The sequence below is a fragment of the Neoarius graeffei genome, chromosome 13, assembly GCF_027579695.1.
Source record: "Neoarius graeffei isolate fNeoGra1 chromosome 13, fNeoGra1.pri, whole genome shotgun sequence".
NCBI lineage: Eukaryota > Metazoa > Chordata > Actinopteri > Siluriformes > Ariidae > Neoarius > Neoarius graeffei.
Genome location: NC_083581.1, coordinates 4747814 through 4768963, shown reverse-complemented (window position 1 = coordinate 4768963; position 21150 = coordinate 4747814). Strand labels below are relative to the sequence as shown.

Below are 21150 nucleotides of genomic sequence, written 5' to 3'. Positions count from 1 at the left end.
GCTTAATCAACTAAAAATCAAACAAAATATAGAAAATAATAAATGGTGCGAGTACAAAAAATTTTACTATAACTAAGAGTTCCATTTGTTTTCTAGGAGGTTTTTTTCTTTCTCCGTAGCTGGTAGCGTGTTATTTCTTGTTGTAAGTATTTAGTAAAGGCTGTGCTGGCAGTTTTATTCCCATTATTGATTGTCACGTTGGTCTTGATTTCTCGTGTAGTCAAGTTGTGTTGGTTTTCTTCGGTCAAACTGAACAACACATTCATCAGATTGAAAAGTTTGTGCAACTCTGATTTTCTTCGTACGTACATTAGAAAACGCCAATGAGCTGTAAATTACTGTCCTTTATTTTTTTTATATATATATATATATATATATATATATATATATATATATATATATATATATATAAAAAATTTATTTATTTTAGTGGTGCTTGAAAGTTTGTGAACCCTTTAGAATTTTCTATATTTCTGCAGAAATATGACCTAAAACATCATCAGATTTTCACACAAGTCTTAAAAGTAGATAAAGAGAACCCAGTTAAACAAATGAGACAAAAATATTATACTCGGTCATTTATTTATTGAGGAAAATGATCCAATATTACATATCTGTGAGTGGCAAAAGTATGTGAACCTTTGCTTTCAGTATCTGGTGTGACCCCCTTGTGCAGCAATAACTGCAGCTAAACGTTTGCGGTAACTGTTGATCAGTCCTGCACACCGGCTTGGAGGAATTTTAGCCCGTTCCTCCGTACAGAACAGCTTCAACTCTGGGATGTTGGTGGGTTTCCTCACATGAACTGCTCGCTTCAGGTCCTTCCACAACATTTGGATTGGATTAAGGTCAGGACTTTGACTTGGCCATTCCAAAACATTAACTTTATTCTCTTTAACCATTCTTTGGTAGAACGACTTGTGTGCTTAGGGTCGTTGTCTTGCTGCATGACCCACCTTCTCTTGAGATTCAGTTCATGGACAGATGTCCTGACATTTTCCTTTAGAATTCGCTGGTATAATTCAGAATTCATTGTTCCACCAATGATGACAAGACGTCCAGGCCCAGATACAGCAAAACAGGTCCAAACCATGATACTACCACCACCATGTTTCACAGATGGGATAAGGTTCTTATGCTGGAATGCAGTGTTTTCCTTTCTCCAAACATAACGCTTCTCATTTAAACCAAAAAGTTCTCTTTTGGTCTCATCCGTCCACAAAACATTTTTCCAATAGCCTTCTGGCTTGTCCACATGATCTTTAGCAAACTGCAGATGAGCAGCAACATTCTTTTTGGAGAGCAGTGGCTTTCTCCTTGCAACCCTGCCATGCACACCATTGTTGTTCAGTGTTCTCTGGATGGTGGACTCATGAACATTAACATTAGCCAATGTGAGAGAGGCCTTCAGTTGCTTAGAAGTTACCCTGGGGTCTTTTGTGACCTTGTCGACTATTACACGTCTTGCTCTTGGAGTGAGCTTTGTTGGTTGACCACTCCTGGGGAGGGTAACAATGGTCTTGAATTTCCTCCATTTGTACACAATCTGTCTGACTGTGGATTGGTGGAGTCCAAACTCTTTAGAGATGGTTTTGTAACCTTTTCCAGTCTGATGAGCACCAACAACACTTCTTTTTTCTGAGGTCCTCAGGAATCTCCTTTGTTCGTGCCATGATACACTTCCACAAACATGTGTTGTGAAGATCAGACTTTGATAGATCCCTGTTCTTTAAATAAAACAGGGTGCCCACTCACACCTGATTGTCATCCCATTGATTGAAAACACCTGACTCTAATTTCACCTTCAAATTAACTGCTAATCCTAGAGGTTCACATACTTTTGCCACTCACAGATATGTAATATTGGATCATTTTCCTCAATAAATATATTACCAAGTATATTTTTGTCTCATTTGTTTAACTGGGTTCTCTTTTTATACTTTTAAGACTTGTGTGAAAATCTGATGATGTTTTAGGTCATATTTATGCAGAAATATAGAAAATTCTCAAGGGTTCACAAACTTTCAAGCACCACTGTGTATGTGTGTTTTTATTTATATATACACACACACACACACACACACACACACGAGCTGCATCGTGTGGCCATTGCAGAGCAATCAGGTACCAGAAACTATAGGCGCTAAAGAAGGCAACTGGACTTGCTCGAAATCCTTGAAGATGTTTCACCTCTCATCCAAAACGCTGCTTCAGTTCTGTCTGACTAGTGCGCAGTTCCAGATACTTATCTTATAGTGGACCAAAAGCAACCGTAAGGAAAGTCATTGAGGTCACATGGGTCATTGAGTCATCCTGTAGGTGTTCGGGTCACTGGAGGCCGGGTGTGAACAGTGTTGGCAGCCTAGAGGGTCGTTAGGGTGATCTGTGGGTCCTTAGCTATCTCTTGCATGTGCTGTCTCTCTCTGCCATCGTGTGAGTCGAAGTCAGCTGAGTCTTGGTGTGGATGTGTATTCAGTTTTCTGCGAAGTGTGCCAAGGACTGCACTGTAGGTCGCTGATAAGTGGTGTCTCGGGCCACCTCGTCTGTTCAGTGATGGTTGTTCCAGGTTGACGAAGATGGCTTCTTTTACTTCTCTTTCAAACCACCGGTCTTCTCTGGCTAAAATGCGTACTTTGCAGTCCTGATTTTATTTTTAAAAAAATTTTAAATTCCTTTCTTTCAGTCCATTATTAGGCAACAACTTAGTTTCAAAAAGTGATTTTAAAGTAGACACTGTGTGTTAAATGTATTTGTTTGTTAGCTTTTATAATTGATATCTAATTGGAATCTTGATGTTTTTTTAAATTTATCTTTATCATTTATTGTAGTTTTATCTCAATTTCTACCTTGGACATTCTTAGTTTTTAATTCATTATGTATGTATGAAGTGTAAATAAAAACGGAATGCAATGATGTAGAAGTTTCAAAATTCCATATTTTATTCAGAATAGAACATAGATGACATCAAATGTTTAAAGTGAGAAAATGTATCATTTAAAGAGAAAAATTAGGTGATTTTAAATTATTTCATGACAACAACACATCTCAAAGTTGGGACAAGGCCATGTTTCCCACTGTGAGACATCCCCTTTTCTCTTTACAACAGTCTGTAAACGTCTGGGGACTGAGGAGACAAGTTGCTCAAGTTTAGGGATAGGAATGTTAACCCATTCTTGTCTAATGTAGGATTCTAGTTGCTCAACTGTCTTAGGTCTTTTTTTTTTTGTCGTAGCTTCCGTTTTATGATGCGCCAAATGTTTTCTATGGGTGAAAGATCTGGACTGCAGGCTGGCCAGTTCAGTACCCGGACCCTTCTTCTACGCAGCCATGATGCTGTAATTGATGCAGTATGTGGTTTGGCATTGTCATGTTGGAAAATGCAAGGTCTTCCCTGAAAGAGACGTCGTCTGGATGGGAGCATATGTTGCTCTAGAACCTGGATATACCTTTCAGCATTGATGGTGTCTTTCCAGATGTGTAAGCTGCCCATGCCATACGCACTAATGCAACCCCATACCATCAGAGATGCAGGCTTCTGAACTGAGCGCTGATAACTTGGGTCGTCCTTCTCCTCTTTAGTCCGAATGACACGGCGTCCCTGATTTCCATAAAGAACTTCAAATTTTGATTCGTCTGACCACAGAACAGTTTTCCACTTTGCCACAGTCCATTTTAAATGAGCCTTGGCCCAGAGAAGACGTCTGCGCTTCTGGATCATGTTTAGATACGGCTTCTTCTTTGAACTATAGAGTTTTAGCTGGCAACAGCGGATGGCACGGTGAATTGTTCACAGATGATGTTCTCTGGAAATATTCCTGAGCCCATTTTGTGATTTCCAATACAGAAGCATGCCTGTATGTGATGCAGTGCCGTCTAAGGGCCCGAAGATCACGGGCACCCGGTATGGTTTTCTGGCCTTGACTCTTACGCACAGAGATTCTCTGAATCTTTTGATGATATTATGCACTGTAGATGATATGTTCAAACTCTTTGCAATTTTACACTGTCGAACTCCTTTCTGATATTGCTCCACTATTTGTCGGTGCAGAATTAGGGGGATTGGTGATCCTCTTCCCATCTTTACTTCTGAGAGCCGCTGCCACTCCAAGATGCTCTTTTTATACCCAGTCATGTTAATGACCTATTGCCAATTGACCTAATGAGTTGCAATTTGGTCCTCCAGCTGTTCCTTGTTTGTACCTTTAACTTTTCCAGCCTCTTATTGCCCCTGTCCCAACTTTTTTGAAATGTGGTTGCTGTCATGAAATTTCAAATGAGCCAATATTTGGCATGAAATTTCAAAATGTCTCACTTTCGACATTTGATATGTTGTCTATGTTCTATTGTGAAATCAATGTCAGTTTTTGAGATTTGTAAATTATTGCCTTCAGTTTTTATTTACAATTTGTACTTTGTCCCAACTTTTTTGGAATCGGGGTTGTAAATATTCTATGAGCAATCACGCACTCTGATTTGGCTACTCGACTACTAAACTATACCGTGAGACATCATTTTATCAAGTATTTTAAAAGAAACAAATGGCTAAAAGAATCTGTTTGGGTTTTTTTTTTTTTTGAAGGCGCCCCCCCCCCCCCCCCCCAAAAAAAAAAACCCTCCTGTTCCACCCTCCAGCCCAGTCGGTGGTAGTAATGCACCTTTAAGTTGGTTTGCCAGCCACCAAAAAACCCTAAAGAAGAAGAAAATGGCGGAGTGTGTTACTGAACCAACCAAGGATGAAGTAAAAACTCAACTTGGAAACAAAATCCCAAAAAAATACAAAAAAGCAACAAAATATGGAATTAAATTATTTGATGGTAAAACCTGGTGCACACGGGTGATTGTCCATCGGGTGGTCACAACTTTTTGACACGGGCGAAAATCACTTCATGTGCGGATATTTGCGACGGCGGGTTTTGTGGTGTGGATTTTTTATTTTTTTTTTGGCTTGTGACGGATCGCAGGTATCAAACATGTTTGATATTCTGCACCAGAAAATCGCCAGTCAGACTTGTTGCAGAGATATCGCTGCATGTCTTTTGCAATAAAGAAGCGATCACCTCCAAAGGCTAAGCCAATCCCTGCCCACAAAGTAGTCATGTGATTTCCACATGACTTGCATCCCCCTCCCCAAATCGCCTACTGGTTGCAAATAACGTACACAAGAGGGGGAACTTTTGTCCAAAAATTGCAATATGCTTGCAACGGAAAAAATCACCCATGTGTGCCGGGCTTGAGAACGGGTGTCGAATTGTTATTGCGTTTTTCACAAATTGCTCCTGTAATTTCGCCGGTTTGTTTACATTCTACGCGGAAACTATTTTGTCGGGCGTTTTCTACGAAGTTTTTATTTATCGAATTTGCCAAAAATAAAAATGCTCTTTCTCAAAATCCAGTGAATATGGATAGAAGAAAATAGTTTTTCCACTCAATTTTGTCGTACATCGATTGTAGACAACTCGGTGCTACGCGCCTCATCGGCTATCAGCTCATGTACGACTCGATTTCGTGGAATAACTGCTAGTCAGTTCTGTAATGCGCAGGTGATCCTATTCATGCAGCCTGTGCACTACGAATGTCTATTATTAAAATTGCAGTCATCAAAGTTCTGATCAGTGACTCTCCTTATACTGTACATACAGTATTGAAACAAACTGGATTTTCATGTGTAAATGCTCCTGTGAATTATCCACTTTTTTTTTGTATCCACCTTGATAAATTAAGAGCATTGTTTTTCACATGATTTTGATTTATTTTTTGTCTTTTTAGACTCTGAAGATCTCCTTGTCTCTGGCCAGTGCTCTCGGAGACCCCGTGTTTGACCCGTCCGTCTCTGAAGGTGTGGCTCGGATGTTAAGGTAAAACGGCTCACCAGCACACAACACCGTAAACCAGGGGTGTCGAACTCATTCTCACGGAGGGCCACGTCGCTGCAGGTCATCGAGGGCCAAATAATCCCTGAACATCCGTTCTATTTCGTTTCTACTGACCGCCAGAGGCGGTGCTTTCAGCACATGGATATCCATCACACGAACGTGCAGGTCGAGTAATAGTAACAACAAAGTCACGTGTGACCTGGGTGACGTCACCCCGTGACCCCGGCATAAAAGACCGGTAAACCCAGGAAGTGACCTCTTACATCTTCTCGCGTTTGCAGGTTGCGAGTTGGGTTGAAATTTGGACAAAGCGCTGAGGTAGTTTCGTTACCCGTAGGGTTGGGGCTGTGCTTATGCACCCTCCAAGAAACTGCGCTAAGTCCACCAACTCTTGTCGTTATATTCGTATTGATTTATTACTCCGTAAGCTGAGCGCTCTCGCTCGGTGGAGTTAGCTGATTAGCCCTCCGGGGCGGTGTCCTCACCGCTGGAGGCCGGCTTGTTTTCGCTTCAGGTAAGCGGGTTTCATTATTTAAATTAAAGCGGCGTTCCTCTCGCCGCTGTTTATCAGTTCTGCGGCGCTCGGCGCCTACCCTTGTTAATATTATTAACCACCTTGTTTTGTGTAGCCTCGCCGCTGGCCTGTTCACAGGCCGGCTGTCTTGTGTGTTGTATTCGTATTGATTTATTACTCCGTTAAGCTGAGCGCTCTCGCTCGGTGGAGTTAGCTGATTAGTCCTCCGGGGCGGTGTCCTCACCGCTGGAGGCCGGCTTGTCTTCATTCAGGTAAGCGGTTTTCATTCATTTAATTTAAAGCGGTGTTTCTCGCCGCTGTTTATCAGTTCTGTGGCGCACTGCGCCTATCTTTGTTAATATTATTAACCGCCTTATTTTGTATAGCCTTGTCTCCGGCCTGCTCACAGGCCGGCGGTCTTGTGTTGTATTGTTTGTTACTCCGTTAAGCCGAGCGCTCTCGCTCGGTGGAGTTAGCTGATTAGTCCTCCGGGGCGGTGTCCTCACCGCTGGAGGCCGGCTTGTCCTCATTCAGGTAAGCGGTTTTCATTTATTTAATTTAAAGCGGTGTTCCTCGCCGCTGTTTATCAGTTCTGTGGCGCACTGCGCCTATCTTTGTTAATATTATTAACCGCCTTATTTGTGTAGCCTTGTCTCCGGCCTGCTCACAGGCCGGCGGCCTTGTGTGTTGTATTCGTATTGTTACTCCGTTAAGCTGAGCGCTCTCGCTCGGTGGAGTTAGCTGACTAGCCCTCCGGGGCGGTGTCCTCGCCGCTGGAGGCTGGCTTGTTGTCGCCCAGGTAAGCGGTTTTCATTCATCTAAATTAAACGGTGTTTCTCGCCGCTGCTTATCAGTGCTGTGGCGCACGGCGCCTATCCTTGTTAATATTCCCGACCACGGGTGTGTTCGCCCGGTCGTTTTTCATTACCGCCTGATTGTTTATTTTGGGCTGCTTACTTGGGGTGTTCTCGCCCTATTTTTTAAGTTCCCTTCTGCCAGCCAGGCGTCATGGACCTCTCTCTCGCTGCGCCAACTGCCGGTCCCCCTCGAACCGGAGGACGGCCACCGCGAGTGCCCCTCATGCCTGGGTATTGATCACCTGCGGCAGGGGCTGACGGACATGGCCTGCGCAGACTGCATGTGCCTGGGCGTGGCTGCGCGGACCGCCGGGCTGGCTCGGCTGGATTCTCCGTCTGACATCCCCCGGGCCTCGGGGGGACAGGACACGGTGTCGGCTGCAGCAGCGGGGCCCAGCAAGCGCCGTGGGTTCCCCCACACGTCTTCGCTTTTAAGGCGAAAAAGAAGCGCTCGGGCGATTTGGCTCAGAAGGTGGAGGTGATGTCCACCGAGCTGGAGGAGATGAAGGCCCTGCTGGCGAATCTTCAGCCTCCGCCACAGGGGGCAGTGTTCCCGCTGCAGGGCCCTGGCGGCAATGCAGGACACCCCTACCTATGGTCCGGCCTGCTCACGGGCCGGCTGTCTTGTGTGTTATATTCGTATTGTTTGTTACTCCGTTAAGCTGAGTGCTCTCGCTCGGTGGAGTTAGCTGACTAGCCCTCCGAGGCGTGTCCTCGCTGCTGGAGGCCGGTTTGTTATCGCTCAGGTAAGCGGTCTTCATTCATTTAAATTAAAGCGGTGTTTCTCGCCGCTGTTTATCAGTTCTGTAGCGCACGGCGCCATCCTTGTTAATATTCCCGACCACGGGTGTGTTCGCCCGGTCGTTTATTTTTTATTTCCGCCTGATAGTTTATTTTGGGCTACTTACTTGGAGCGTTCTCGCCCTATTTAAGTTCCCTTCTGCCAGCCAGGGGTCATGGACCCCCAGACGCTGGAGGGGACGAGCGCGGCATCACGGGAGCTGTGTGACGCGGCTCCAGGCCTTTGCCTACTCGTCGCGGGAACTGGGCCGGCTGATGTCGTATCTCACCCTCGGCCGCCAGCAGATATGGCGGGCACAGTCCCCTCTGGCCGAGCCCGACCGGCGTGTGCTGCACTCTCTCCCTGTTGTCCCCGGGGAGCTGTTTGGCGAAGCCACTCAGCAAGCCCTGGATCGGAGTGCCCAGGTCATCTAGGCGTAACAGCAGTTCGCTGGCCCCCGCCAGGCCCACCACCATGGCAATGCTGCCCAGTCCTTCAGGGGGCCCACACCGACTCTGTCTCGGCCACGCACCCGCCAGGAGACCAGACGGGTTGATGACTTTCGCCACCCCACCACCTCCCGGACCTGCGGTGCCGCCTCCTACACCCAGTCCACTCCTCGTCGCCCCCATGGTGACCGACGGGGGCGCTCTGGACGGCGCTGATATCAGCGCGCCGGCGGTCGGCCACTTTTCCAGCGAACAGCTCCAAAGCTGGAGAGCGTTGACCCCTGGGTGCTGGTGACCCTCACCGAGGGTTACCGCATCCATTTCTGCCGCCGTCCACCACGTCTCATGGGGTCAAACACCACCGTGAGCCATCCGGGGAAGTCCCTCGTCCCCCGGCAGGGAATTGCCACCCTCCTGGAGAAAGGAGCAGTCTCTCCCGTCGACAGGCAGAGACAGCAAGGTGGGTTCTACTCCAGGTATTTTCTGGTTCCGAAGGATGGCGGTATCCGCCCGATCCTCGACCTGAGGTCCCTCAATTCCCACTTGAGGACCATGAGGTTCCGCATGCTGCGTACAGTGGATGTCTTACACCACATCCAGGCGGGCGACTGGTTTGTCACCTTCGACCTGAAAGACGCCTACTTCCATGCTCCCATTGTGCCACACCACAGGCAGTTCCTGCGGTTTGCCTTCGAGGGCCAGGCTTTCGAGTTCAATGTTCTGCCCTTTGGGATACCGCTGGCACCCCGTGTGTTCACCGGATGTGCGGCAGCGGCATCGGCACTACTTCAGGCAAGGGGTTTGCGTGTCCTGCCCTACCTGGACGACTGGCTTGTCTGTTCACGGTCAGCAGCTCAGGCCCGCACCAACATCGCGACTGTGCTCTCGCATGTCGTAGAGCTGGGGCTCAGGGTGAATTACAAGAAGAGCTCGCTGGTGCCCAGCCGGGAGACGACTTTCTCGGGCATGCACCTGGATTCGAGGTCGTTGATGGTAACTCCCTCCCAGACCAGGATCCACAACATCCGCCTACTGCTTGGCCGCTTCGGACGGGGTAGGTCACTCGCCCTGAAGACCTTTCAGCGCCTGCTGGGCATGCTTACGGCAGCCTCCTCTCTGGTCCCGCTGGGACTTCTGGACTTATGCCGCTTCAGAGGTGGTTCAACGGTCTCCACCTCCACCCGGTGCTGCACGGGCGCAGCACACCAACGTGCTGGAGCTACGGGCTGTGTTCCTCGGCCTACAGCACTTCCTCTTAGGCCTGACCGGCAGACACGTTCTGGTGCGGACGGACAACGCTACGGTAGTGTACCACATCAACCACCAGGGAGGCACAAAGTCCCTCCAGTGCTTGGAAGTGGTTGGCCAACTTCTGCGGTGGGCCCATCGACATCTCTTGAGCCTGTGTGCCATGTACTTGCCAGGCACTGCCAACAGGGCAGCAGATCTGCTGTCCCGCCAGGACCCCGATCCCGGGGAATAGAGATTCAACCCAGCGGTGGTTCTCGCCATCTGGGAACGTTTTGGCAGGGCAGAGGTGGACCTCTTTGCCTGCCAGGAGTCGACATACTGCCCTCTGTGGTTCAGCCTCCATGGCCCCAGTCCCCTGGGCCAGGATGCGCTGGCGCATGCTTGGCCGAGGCAACTGCTGTATGCCTCCCCCCCTCTGCTGCTGATCGTGCCAACCCTACACAGGGTTGCGATGGACCACCACGGGCTGCTGCTTGTCGCCCCCCCCGGTGGCCGGGCAGAGTGTGGTTCCCAAGTTGCTGCAACTTCTGAACGGCAACCCCTGGTGCCTGCCAGTGGGGACTGACCTGCTATCACAGCTGGGAGGGCAGATCTGGCACCCGGATCCAGCCCGTCTGCAGCTCTGGGTATGGCCGCTGAAGGGCCGGACCCCCTGCGAGGTCCTTGTGAGCCGGCAGTGGTCAATACCATTGCAAGCTCTCGGGCACCCCCCACCAATGCCCTCTGTGCCAACAGATGGAGGCTTTTCTCCAACTGGTGCTTAACTCGGGGGGAGGAGCCTACATGCTGCCCCCTGCCGACCATTTGACTGTTCCGCCAGTCTCTGCTTTGATAAGGGTCTTATCCCTGCCACCATCAAGGTCTATGCAGCTGCCATCTCTGCTCAGCATGCCAGAGTTGGGGGAAGGACCGTGGGGTCCCACGCCTTGGTGGCACGTTTCTTGAAGGGTGCTCTCCGGTTGAGACCCCCCTGACGGAGCCGGGTACCCACATGGGACCTTCATTGGTGCTGCAGGCTCTCTGCGACGCACCGTTCTGAGCCCCTGCTCACGGCAGACATTTCATGGCTCTTCCTGAAGACTGCTTTTCTTCTGGCCATTACATCGATGAGGCGCATCGGGGAACTACACGCGCTGTCAGTCAGTGGGGAGTGCCTGCAGTGGCACTCCGGCGACAGTGGGGTCACCCTGTGGCCTAACCCCTCTTTCCTCCCAAAGACCCTCTCTGCTACCTTCGTCAACCAGCCCCTTAGCCTTGCGGCGTTCGAGGCGGGCCATGGTGAGAGGTCGGAACTTTTGTGCCCAGTTCGCGCCCTCAGGGTGTACGTGTCGCGTACAGAGGGCTTCCGTAGGAGTGACGCCCTGTTCTGTGCCACACAGGACCGTCGAGGGGTCTGGCGCTCTCTAAGCAGAGGCTATCCAAGTGGATAGTCGAGGCCATGTTACATGCCTACAGGCACAGTGGCTTCCCGATTCCTCCGGCTGCCAGGGCGCACTCTGCACGGGGCGTGGTAGCCTCATGGGCATCACTGAAGGGCGTGCCCCTTTCAGACATATGCAGCGCAGCCTCCTGGGCTTCCAGCTGCACCTTCACCAGGTTTTACCGTCTTAATGTCGTCCCACATAATCCTGTGGCGACGGCTGTCATTCCAGGCCCGTCGCAGCAGCACTGGGTACGGGTAGGCACTCCTCATGACCTGGTTGGTATTAGTCATCCATGTGCTGAAAGCACCGCCTCTGGCGGTCAGTAGAAACGAAATAGAACGAGGGTTATGTATATAACCGCGGTTCTATGAGTTTCGGATGACCGCCAGAGCTTGGCAGTCACTCGGAGTGTACACGAGAAGATTTGCCAAGAGGTCACTTCCTGGGTTTACCGGTCTTTTATGCCGGGGTCACGGGGTGACGTCACCCAGGTCACACGTGACTTTGTTGTTACTATTACTCGACCTGCACGTTCGTGTGATGGATATCCATGTGCTGAAAGCACCGCCTCTGGCGGTCATCCGAAACTCATAGAACCGCGGTTATATACATAACCCTCGTTTTAAAAAGGGTGACTATGAAACCTGCACGGCAAAATCATGTTTCATAGGGAATCCGTAAAACTCCGACAAGGCTAATGTCCCGTTTCTTTAATTCAGTTCAATTTCAGTACACGTCCAACTTTTTTTTTTTTTTAAAAAACATCGAAACATGAAGAAAATGAGTGAGTGCAGTCAGCAATTTACATTCAGTATGTCAGTAGGGTGTGATCTCGCCCGTCATCACCAGGGTGGAATATATTCAAGTATATTCCAGTGTGTTTTGTTTGTTCTAAGTGACCCAGGTCGACGTATTAAAAAGCTGGATAGTACCCTGTGGCGCTAGAATAACCCCGAGGTACTGGAATCACATGCTGTATTACCCACCTGTGAAGGAGAATGAGCTGGAAAAACACTGCGTGCTAATATTTACACTTGGGTACGGAAACAGCCAAAGTTTATCCTCGTTGTAACGAGCGAGGTCGCAACAAACATGGCGTAACTGGCAGCCTCCGACACATAAGCGAGCGCTCGAGAGCCTTCAAGCTCTCAGGTGGGTTTAGATTTGGATTCAGCTGCCACATTTGTTTTCGGCCCTCCATCGGGAAGGCTGACCAACAATATTTACTCTCCTTTTCTGCCGTGACTTTTTTTTTTTTCCCCCTCTTTTCTGGCGCAGATGTCTCATACATCCTTAAAGGAGAACTGAAGTCATTTTTAAACTTGCTTTATTTCTTAATTAACGTGTTATTCAATTCCGTTTTTGTAACCTTATATCGTGACTCGTATTGGCAACTAATCACAATTAAATATGATACTTATCGGCGTATTCGGTTTGTAGCCGTGTTGAATTTAGTTCGTTTGGTCCACAGCAGGCGTCGCTTATCCGCGCGATCTTCACGAGACTTGTGCGAGACTTCGAAGCGTGAAGCGTCAGCCAGGTGTCAGTGCCGCCATTTTGAAAACTGTTTTCCAAACGAAATATTGCACAGAAACCGAGTTTAAATGACGATTACTGCCAACAAACTTTCCTGATTGCTATCAAAACAAAACAAACTTCCGGCTTGATTACGTCAGCATTCGAAAGAGGGCGTGCGCGTCTTGACAACCCCTGTGTCCGAAATCGCTCCCTACTCACTATATAGTGAGGACGCCATTTTGTAGTGGTGTCCGAAACCTTGGTGAGGATTATTTACACCCTATATAGTGCACCCAGTGTCCCACGATGCATCACGAAAAGTAGTGTACAACGATGGTCACTAACCAAAGCGATATATCCCATCATGCATTGCAGTCCCGCTGAAAGAAATCAAATTAAAAGTCTCAGATTTGATTTAATAAAATGCAGCGGCAAAGAAGAAAAAGTATTCCGGCTTGATTTAAAAGAACTGAAAGCTGCAGGTACTTTGTGTTGATTAATGTGTGAAATGCGCTCAGTATAATATGGATTTATCACAAAAACACACGCATGTATTTATTATTTTGAAACCCACTAGCCGACTGATCTGGCACGTTTTAACTGTGCGACAGTAATGACGTAAATACCAGCGCGACGGACGAGTGTCCGAAAGCGTTTTTATAATTTTACCAATGAGCTCACTGTATAGTCCTCTATAGAGTAATTCCCTATATAGGGAATAGTGAACGAGTGAGCGATTTCGGAGACAGGGAACGTTGGCAGATGTTGGTCACTTTGATTTCTGCTGTACGTTTTACTTCCATCCTACAATGTCTCGCACAGGTCTCAACGAATCTCATTTACGCCCATTGCTTTGACATATGGACTGATATGCTCTGTAATATATTTCAAACACTCGTAACTTGCTATAGCAGTGACAAAATAGCAATCAAACATGCATTCTGATATTTAATAAAATGAGAAATAGAATTTTGATGATAAAAATTTGCCTTCAGTTCTCCTTTAAAATCGTTGGGGTTTTATTTATTTATTTATTTTAAAATAGGAGTGTTTGTTCGATCTGGGCGATCCACCATGTTTGCTGTGGCTCCATGGTTGCGACCTCTGACCCGCGTATGACCTCACGGGCTGTTTGGAATCTTTGTTTGGCCCACGGGCTGTATGTTTGACACCCCTGCTGTAAACATTAGCTGTCAAATAATAATACACACATACGTACAAGTGTAAACTACTCAACCAAGGCTGACTTATCCAGAAGATTTGGATGAGATCTGCTCATTCAGTCACTTTATACGGTACTCACTCATAGGTTTTCTGTTAAATAGACGTGTGTGTAGTGGTGTAAGAGGCCTGGGATGAGTCCAGGATGGGGTTTTATGATTACTGCAGCAGTTCTTAGTTAGAAATCTGCAGCATCCAGGTGAGATGTGGGAATAAACTGTTCTCCATGACTGTGTGTGTGTTAAACACCCGTGTGTTTGTGTGTTCCAGTAAAAGTCAGGCTGCTCAGTTCCGTCAGATGATCAACGACTCGCACTCCTCCCCTCCGGGCCACTACTCGCCCAGTTACGCTCTGGAGGAGGGCACGGGGGTCAGCCAGGTCATGGTCATGGGTCCTGATGACTTCATCGTCTCTGTTACGAGGTAAACGGGATGAGGGAAAGTGTGCGTATGTGGAACATAGGACACTCTGCATAATCAAAGATTAATCATCAACTGATTTCAGAAAACCAGACTGTAAAAAGAAAAGCATGAAAAAAACATTCATGGCGACGTAAAACGTGAAATATTTTCAACAAAATGTTTAAATGCAGTAGTCGGAAAGCACTTCAAGATGTGCAGTTCTAGGAAAATAATCCCCTTCGCACCACCACATCGTGGATTGTTTTTCTGTAACAACATGCTTCCTTTTAGATCGGTTTCCTTCATGACACATTGCACAGTGCTGATGTTTTACATTACAATTCTTGAAAAAGTTAACAATCATGTTTTGTTTGGGTTAGCTCCATGAATCAGCCTTTTGGCAGCCGTATCGTGACGCCCTCTGGAATCCTCCTGAACAGCCAAATTCTGGACTTTTCCTGGCCCAATAAGAGCCACAGCTTCGCCCCACCCAATCCGGTACTCAGAATTCACTTTGTTTGTTTACAGTTGTACATGATGACTCGCCAAGGTAAATCTTTTGTTAAATTAAGATTCATCAGTGAAATCTACAGATTGGCTCGTCTCACACCCCATTTATTTTCAAGTATTTCCTATTGGTCATGCTTTATATTCTGTTTCACATTTCTTTGTGTGTGTGTGGTGTTTCTGCTCGTCTCCAGCACAACATCGTTCAGCCCGGGAAGAGGCCGCTCTCATTCCTCATGCCCACCGCCGTCAGACCCTCGCTGGGCGTCTGTGGCACTTACGTGGCACTCGGCTCCTCTAACGGCGACCGCGCGCTCAGCGGCATCACACAGGTTCAGCAGCTTCGTTACACGACACACACTACTTCACTGTCGGTTCATGTAGCTTCTGGAAAGCAGCCTGTGAAAGGAAACGTGCTGTAAGGTGTTTCTAAAATGATTTATATTTAAGGAGCATCTCTAACTTTTAGCTCAGGAATATAACGGTGTTTGTGTGGGGGTTTTTTTTTTTTTTAATTCTTAAAGGGGGAAAAAAAAAACAAGACCATGATTAAGTTGAAACTTGGGGGGCAAATAATGTCTGATTCAATTTCAATATTTGTTATTATGATACTTCCAATAGTTGGGTGAATATATTTAATATCAACTATATTAATAAATATTAAAATGATTTAGTTGTAACATTTTGGATTTTTATATATATATTAGTGCTGTCAAGTGATTAAAATATTTAATCACGATTAATGTCGCGACTGTCATAGTTAACTCGCGATTAATCGCAATTTAATCGCACATTTGTGTCACATGAAAAACCATTTGTAATTCTCTTATCAGCATAAAGTGAATGGGCTTGCTTTGTACCAATTTATTTATTTTATTTTTTTATTTTTTTAATTGCAGAGCATAACACTACGGAGCCGTAGAGGGGACATGGTGAATAAAAAAAATAACAAAACGTGGGAACGACTTAAGGCGTGTGCACGAGATATTAATGCGCACGCACGAGTTATAACCCCTGCGCACACTTTGCGTTAAGGCGTGCGCTCGGGTAATTAAAACTGAGGGGACGAGTTACTACGGCTCCGTATAACACGTCTTGTCACAGCCACTGCAAAGTGGGGCTGAAGCCGCTGATGGGGAAAACGAAACCTAAGCCGAGCACCGTGGCTCTTCGTCCCGAGGCGCGGCAGCGCGAGCTGCCCGCGCTGGTTCTTTGGGGGGAGGGCAGAGGACTCTGGCTGTGCGGGGCGTGGCATTACAGTCTAGCTGCTATCGTTTTTCTAAGCAAAGTCTCTGTTCTGTTCCAAGTTCCTGGCAGTTTCAAAAGCTTATGAAAAACCTACATCATGTCACAGAGCGTTAATCTCGCGATAAAATTATCGCCGTTTAAAATTGAGTCAAGTTAACGCGATGATAACGCGACATTTTTGAGAGCACTAATGTATATAAATTTTTTATTTTTTTCAGCACAAACGTTTAGTTCATTTTTTTTTGTGTGTTAATCAAAAACAATTTTATCTTGCTGCAGTATGTAGTCCCCCCCCCCCCCCCCCCCTTTTATTTTTATTTTATTTATTTTTAACTATCCCCTGTTGGCTGAAGGGCCCGGGGGGGGGGGGGGGGGGGGTGGTGGAGTTTATGTTGTGGCGATGTCTGTCCATCCCAGGAAGGGTGCTCACCTTTTGAAATCAACTCACAATTTTTGGAGGAATTTCACAAAACTTGTCAGGATTCTTTGTTCTCTGTCGGTAATACGCATATTTGTAATTTCGTTAAATTCAGTCACTTTTTCCCCAGAGTTCCAGCCCTTGATTTAACAGCCTTGTACTTTGACAATTTCCTGAAGGTGTGCTCGCCTTCTGACATCAGCTCCTCTCACAATTTTTGGATGAATTTCACCAAACTTGGCAAAAGGCTTTCTTGTATGATGGTTATACGCAGATTGAAATTTTGTTTAATTTGCGCAAATTTTACCAGAGTTATGCCCTTGATTATTAACAAACTTGGACTTTGGCAAGTTCATCAAGGTGTGCTTGCTTTCTGAAATCAACTTCCCTCACAATTTTTATCCCCCGCTGGCCGAAAGGCCCAAAGGGGGATTGTCATGGCGATGTCTCTGTCCGCCCCGGGAAAGGTACTCACCTTCTGAAATCAACTCCTCTCACGATTTTTGTAGGAATTTCATGAAACTTGGCAGGATTCTCATCTCATTATCTCTAGCCGCTTTATCCTTCTACAGGGTTGCAGGCAAGCTGGAGCCTATCCCAGCTGACTACGGGCGAAAGGCGGGGTACACCCTGGACAAGTCACCAGGTCATCACAGGGCTGACACATAGACACAGACAACCATTCACACTCACATTCACACCTACGCTCAATTTAGAGTCACCAGTTAACCTAACCTGCATGTCTTTGGACTGTGGGGGAAACCGGAGCACCCGGAGGAAACCCATGCGGACACGGGGAGAACATGCAAACTCCGCACAGAAAGGCCCTCGCCGGCCACGGGGCTCGAACCCGGACCTTCTTGCTGTGAGGCGACAGCGCTAACCACTACACCACCGTGCCGCCCTGGCAGGATTCTGTGTGACAGTAATATGCATACTGTAATTTCATTCAGTTCAGTTGCATTTTACCAGAGTTATGGCTGAGTTGCCAGCGGGGGATATTGTGCTCTCAGAGCGCTCTTGGGTTTTGTTTTTGGTTTTTTTTTTTTTTTTTTTTTTTTTAAATCCACTGAGAAATTGATGTAAATTTTTGCACCTGTGTGCATCATCGTTTATTTTAACACTGTAAGGAAATTGCTAACTGTTCCGAGAGCTAAATTCACGATGCACAATGCACTCCCTCAGTATTTCTTTACCGTCTCTCCAGGTTTTGCTGAATGTCTTGTCACTGCATAAGAATCTGAGCGACAGTCTGACCATTGGCCGGCTCCACCCTCAGCTCCAGCCCAACACACTCCTGGTAGATGGTGAGATCTGACTTTCATCACCCTTGTTTCCGAGCAGTACGGGCGTGTCTGGAGCGAGAGCCCCACCCACGTCTTAGATTTTGAAATTTCTCAATACTGTGTAAAGAGGTCAGGGGAAATTTTCCTTTCTCTCTCACTAGCGGAGTTTCAGAGTGCGGATGTGGAGACGCTGGAGCAGAAAGGCCACGATGTTCAGAGGGTGGAGGTCATCTCGCTGGTGGAAGGAACCAGGAGAACCAACGACGTAATCATCGGAGTGAAGGACCCTCGCAGCGTCGACGCCTCGGCACTCACCATGTTCACATCCATGCCCTAATGACCCCGCCCCCACCGCTCCACTCTACGGTGTGTGCAATAACGCAAACATAGGCTGAATGTACACTACTGACACTGGGGGAGAATGGCACTGAATAAACCATGCACACACATGGCATGCTCACACCTAGCAGTAACTGAACTACATGTTGCCCAGGCTGCTTATGGTTCAGTTCAGTTCAGACCTGGTATTTACTTTTGTCTCAGGTGATCTGATCACTTAAAGCTGCAATAGGCAATTTTTTTTTTTATAAAGGCTGTCACCATGGATTAAGGCATGGCCTTTGGAAAAACGTGAATTAAGTCCATTTGGAAAATTGACTTCCTGTCCGGGGTGCTTGTTTGCATTTGGATGTGCCTCCTGTCGATCATTTTAGACACTATACTCCAGGCCAGTGTAGATGCTGGGGGCGGAGCTTTGTGAACATGGGTGGGAATCATTATAATCATTAAGACGCCTAATCTTGGGGGGAGTCTAAACTTTCCGACTGCACCTTTTAAATCCTGTATAGTTGGTGAAAGATCAAAAAAATGTAAGATTATATTAAGATTTAAATTTAAGGTTAAAAAATAAATATTAATGAAAGTTTGTATCCAAATGATTTGAGTAAGCAAAGGAAAGAAAACTACGTAACTAGCGCATGATTCATGAGGTGTTTAATTCTCTCCTATACCAAATTTATCAAAGAACAATGCCGTAATTTTTTTTTTTTTTTAAATCCATTTGTAGTTACATTTCATATTGTGGAACATCTTCGTTCCTGTGTAAAAGCGTAAACTCCTCTGTCCTGACACCGGAGACTCCTTCCATAAATGTTTCCTTACAGAAATGATTTTAAAGGTGCAGTAGGTAAGATTGGTCTTTCTCTCTCTCTCACTCACTCACTCACTCACTCACACACACACACACACACACACACACACCTCAGATCAGGTCTCTTATGGTTAGGTGGGTTCATGATTATGATTCCCGCCCATGTTTATGAAGCTCCGCCCCCAGCATCTGCACTGGCCTGTAGAGTATAGCACCTATAAAATGACTTCACATTTATCACCACTCTTTAAAATCCGTTTACGTGGTGCCTCTGAATGAGCTGTTACTATAGAAATAACATTTCCCATTCATCTAAACCAGCCGCTCTAGAAAACTAATCAACACTTTTTTTTTTTTTTTTTTTTTTGGGGGAGGTGTCTTCCCCCCCACAACTAATCAGAATCCAGGATTCAAGTTTCTATTCCAGTTCAAATCAAATCCAGTAAAATAAGATGTGCGTTAACACCAGGTCTGAACAGGCTCTCGGAGAGCCCCGGTCTTTTTTTTTTTTTTTTTTTAAATATATAAACACTCGTACGAATTTTCCCAATACAGAAGTGAAGAGTTGTTAAGGGGAGGAGCTTAAGTTCAGTATGATCATCCAGACTCTCTGATAAGACCTCACTAGTGGAATATTTTGAGAAATTGCAATTCAAACGCATTTCTCTTCTGTAACGCGAGTGAAGGCGCTAATGATATGACGTGCGAGTGTTTTGTGACGTAAAAAAAAAAAAAAATCTGAAGACAGAAAAATCACGGCTGGTGTTGCGCATTTGATGTATCATGATGGAAAAATATGAATTTTGTCGTCTTGTTACAAAAAATTATTTCCATGGCGGTGATGTCGCATAATCACACCTGCAAATCTGAGTAATGTAACTTAAGCTCCACCCCTTTTCAATACAGCCACCAATATTTACATACACTAAATATTAATATTAGGGTGTGGTTTGCTTCTTGTGGTTTTTTTTTTTTGAGGACAAACTTGTATTTATATTTGTAAATGAACGTGCAAGGGTTTTTTATTTTATTTTTTTTTTTTTTTTTTTATATTTTAAAGAACAAAGCTGATTATTTGGGTTATTTTGAAGTTATTTAATATGATATGATGGAAATTATTTAACTTGGTGGTCATTTTGTTTTTTTCTGGAATGTTGCTGGATGCTGACTGACTTCTCACGTTTCTTGAATATTATTTATTGATCACGTTCGTGGTTTTGTTTTGGTATTTTATGGCAGTGTGTGTTCATGAAGCCTGAAGATAAATCTTGAGTGATGAGAGACATTTAACGTAATGTACTGTATTTAAAGAAGGATCTGTTTCTCTTTGGGGAATTTTTTTTTTTCTTAATTGAATTACTGTTTTGGGTTTTTTTTTTGTTTGTTTTTTTGTTTTTTTTTGTGTAGCATGATGTGATATTTTGTTGGTGATGCTGTATTTGCACTGTTTCTTTTTAAATATTAGAATATAGTGTTGCTTTGAATTTTTTTTTTTTTTTTATAAATGTGGATTTATTAATGTGTAGTGTTGAGCTGGTTTAGAAGTAAATGAAGCATTTTTTCATTGCTAACGTGTTCATTAAAAGATATCATGTGATTACAGTACCTTGAATCCTTACTTTCCTTCCTTTATGGTGCAAAAGACAGTTCTGGCGATTGTTTAAATATGATGGAGACTAATTTACTCAGATTTCCTGCTTGTTTAAATTTTCAAATTGAATCATGTCAAGTTTAAGTGACCGCTTGCTTGTTTATAGAGGCGACTGAATCTATGGACACACCACACGTACACACATTCCCCGGCCACTTTAATAGGAACTTGTTCTTGGCTGCAGGAGTGGAACCAAACGTGGTGTTCTGTTGCATGCGGAGATGCTTTTCTGCTCACCACGGTTGTAGAGTGATTGAGTTACGATATCCTTCCTAGCAAAAAAAAAAAAGCTCAAACCAGTCTTCCTCTTTTCAATTTTCCTCTGACTTCTCTTATCAACAAGGTGTGCATTTTTTTTTCTCTCTCTCCAAACCTATAGAACTCCCTACTCACTCATTCAGTTGATGTTTTTTGTTTTTCACACCATTCTGTATAAACTCCTAGAGGTGTGTGAGAACCCCAGGAGATCAGCAGTTTCTGAAATTCTGGCTCAAACCAACATCCATGCCACAGTGAAAGTCACACTTCACTGTGAGATCACAATTTTTTCCATTCTGATGCTTGAACATTAACTGAAGCTCTTGATTTGGATCTGCGTAA

At 45.6% G+C, this 21150-nt stretch overlaps 1 protein-coding gene across 1 annotated transcript in view; it reads left to right on the top strand.

Moving 5' to 3' along the window:
• LOC132896382 (glutathione hydrolase 7) overlaps positions 1–20496 on the top strand; it is a 51922-nt gene extending 31426 nt beyond the window's left edge. Inside the window, exons 10-15 of the mRNA XM_060937161.1 lie at positions 5767–5855; positions 14159–14311; positions 14671–14788; positions 14992–15129; positions 17671–17770; positions 17911–20496. Coding sequence (XP_060793144.1) covers positions 5767–5855; positions 14159–14311; positions 14671–14788; positions 14992–15129; positions 17671–17770; positions 17911–18086 — 774 coding nt within the window. The 3' untranslated portion in view covers positions 18087–20496. The remainder of the gene's footprint in view (positions 1–5766; positions 5856–14158; positions 14312–14670; positions 14789–14991; positions 15130–17670; positions 17771–17910) is intronic.
• The last annotated feature ends 654 nt before the right edge of the window (positions 20497–21150 follow it).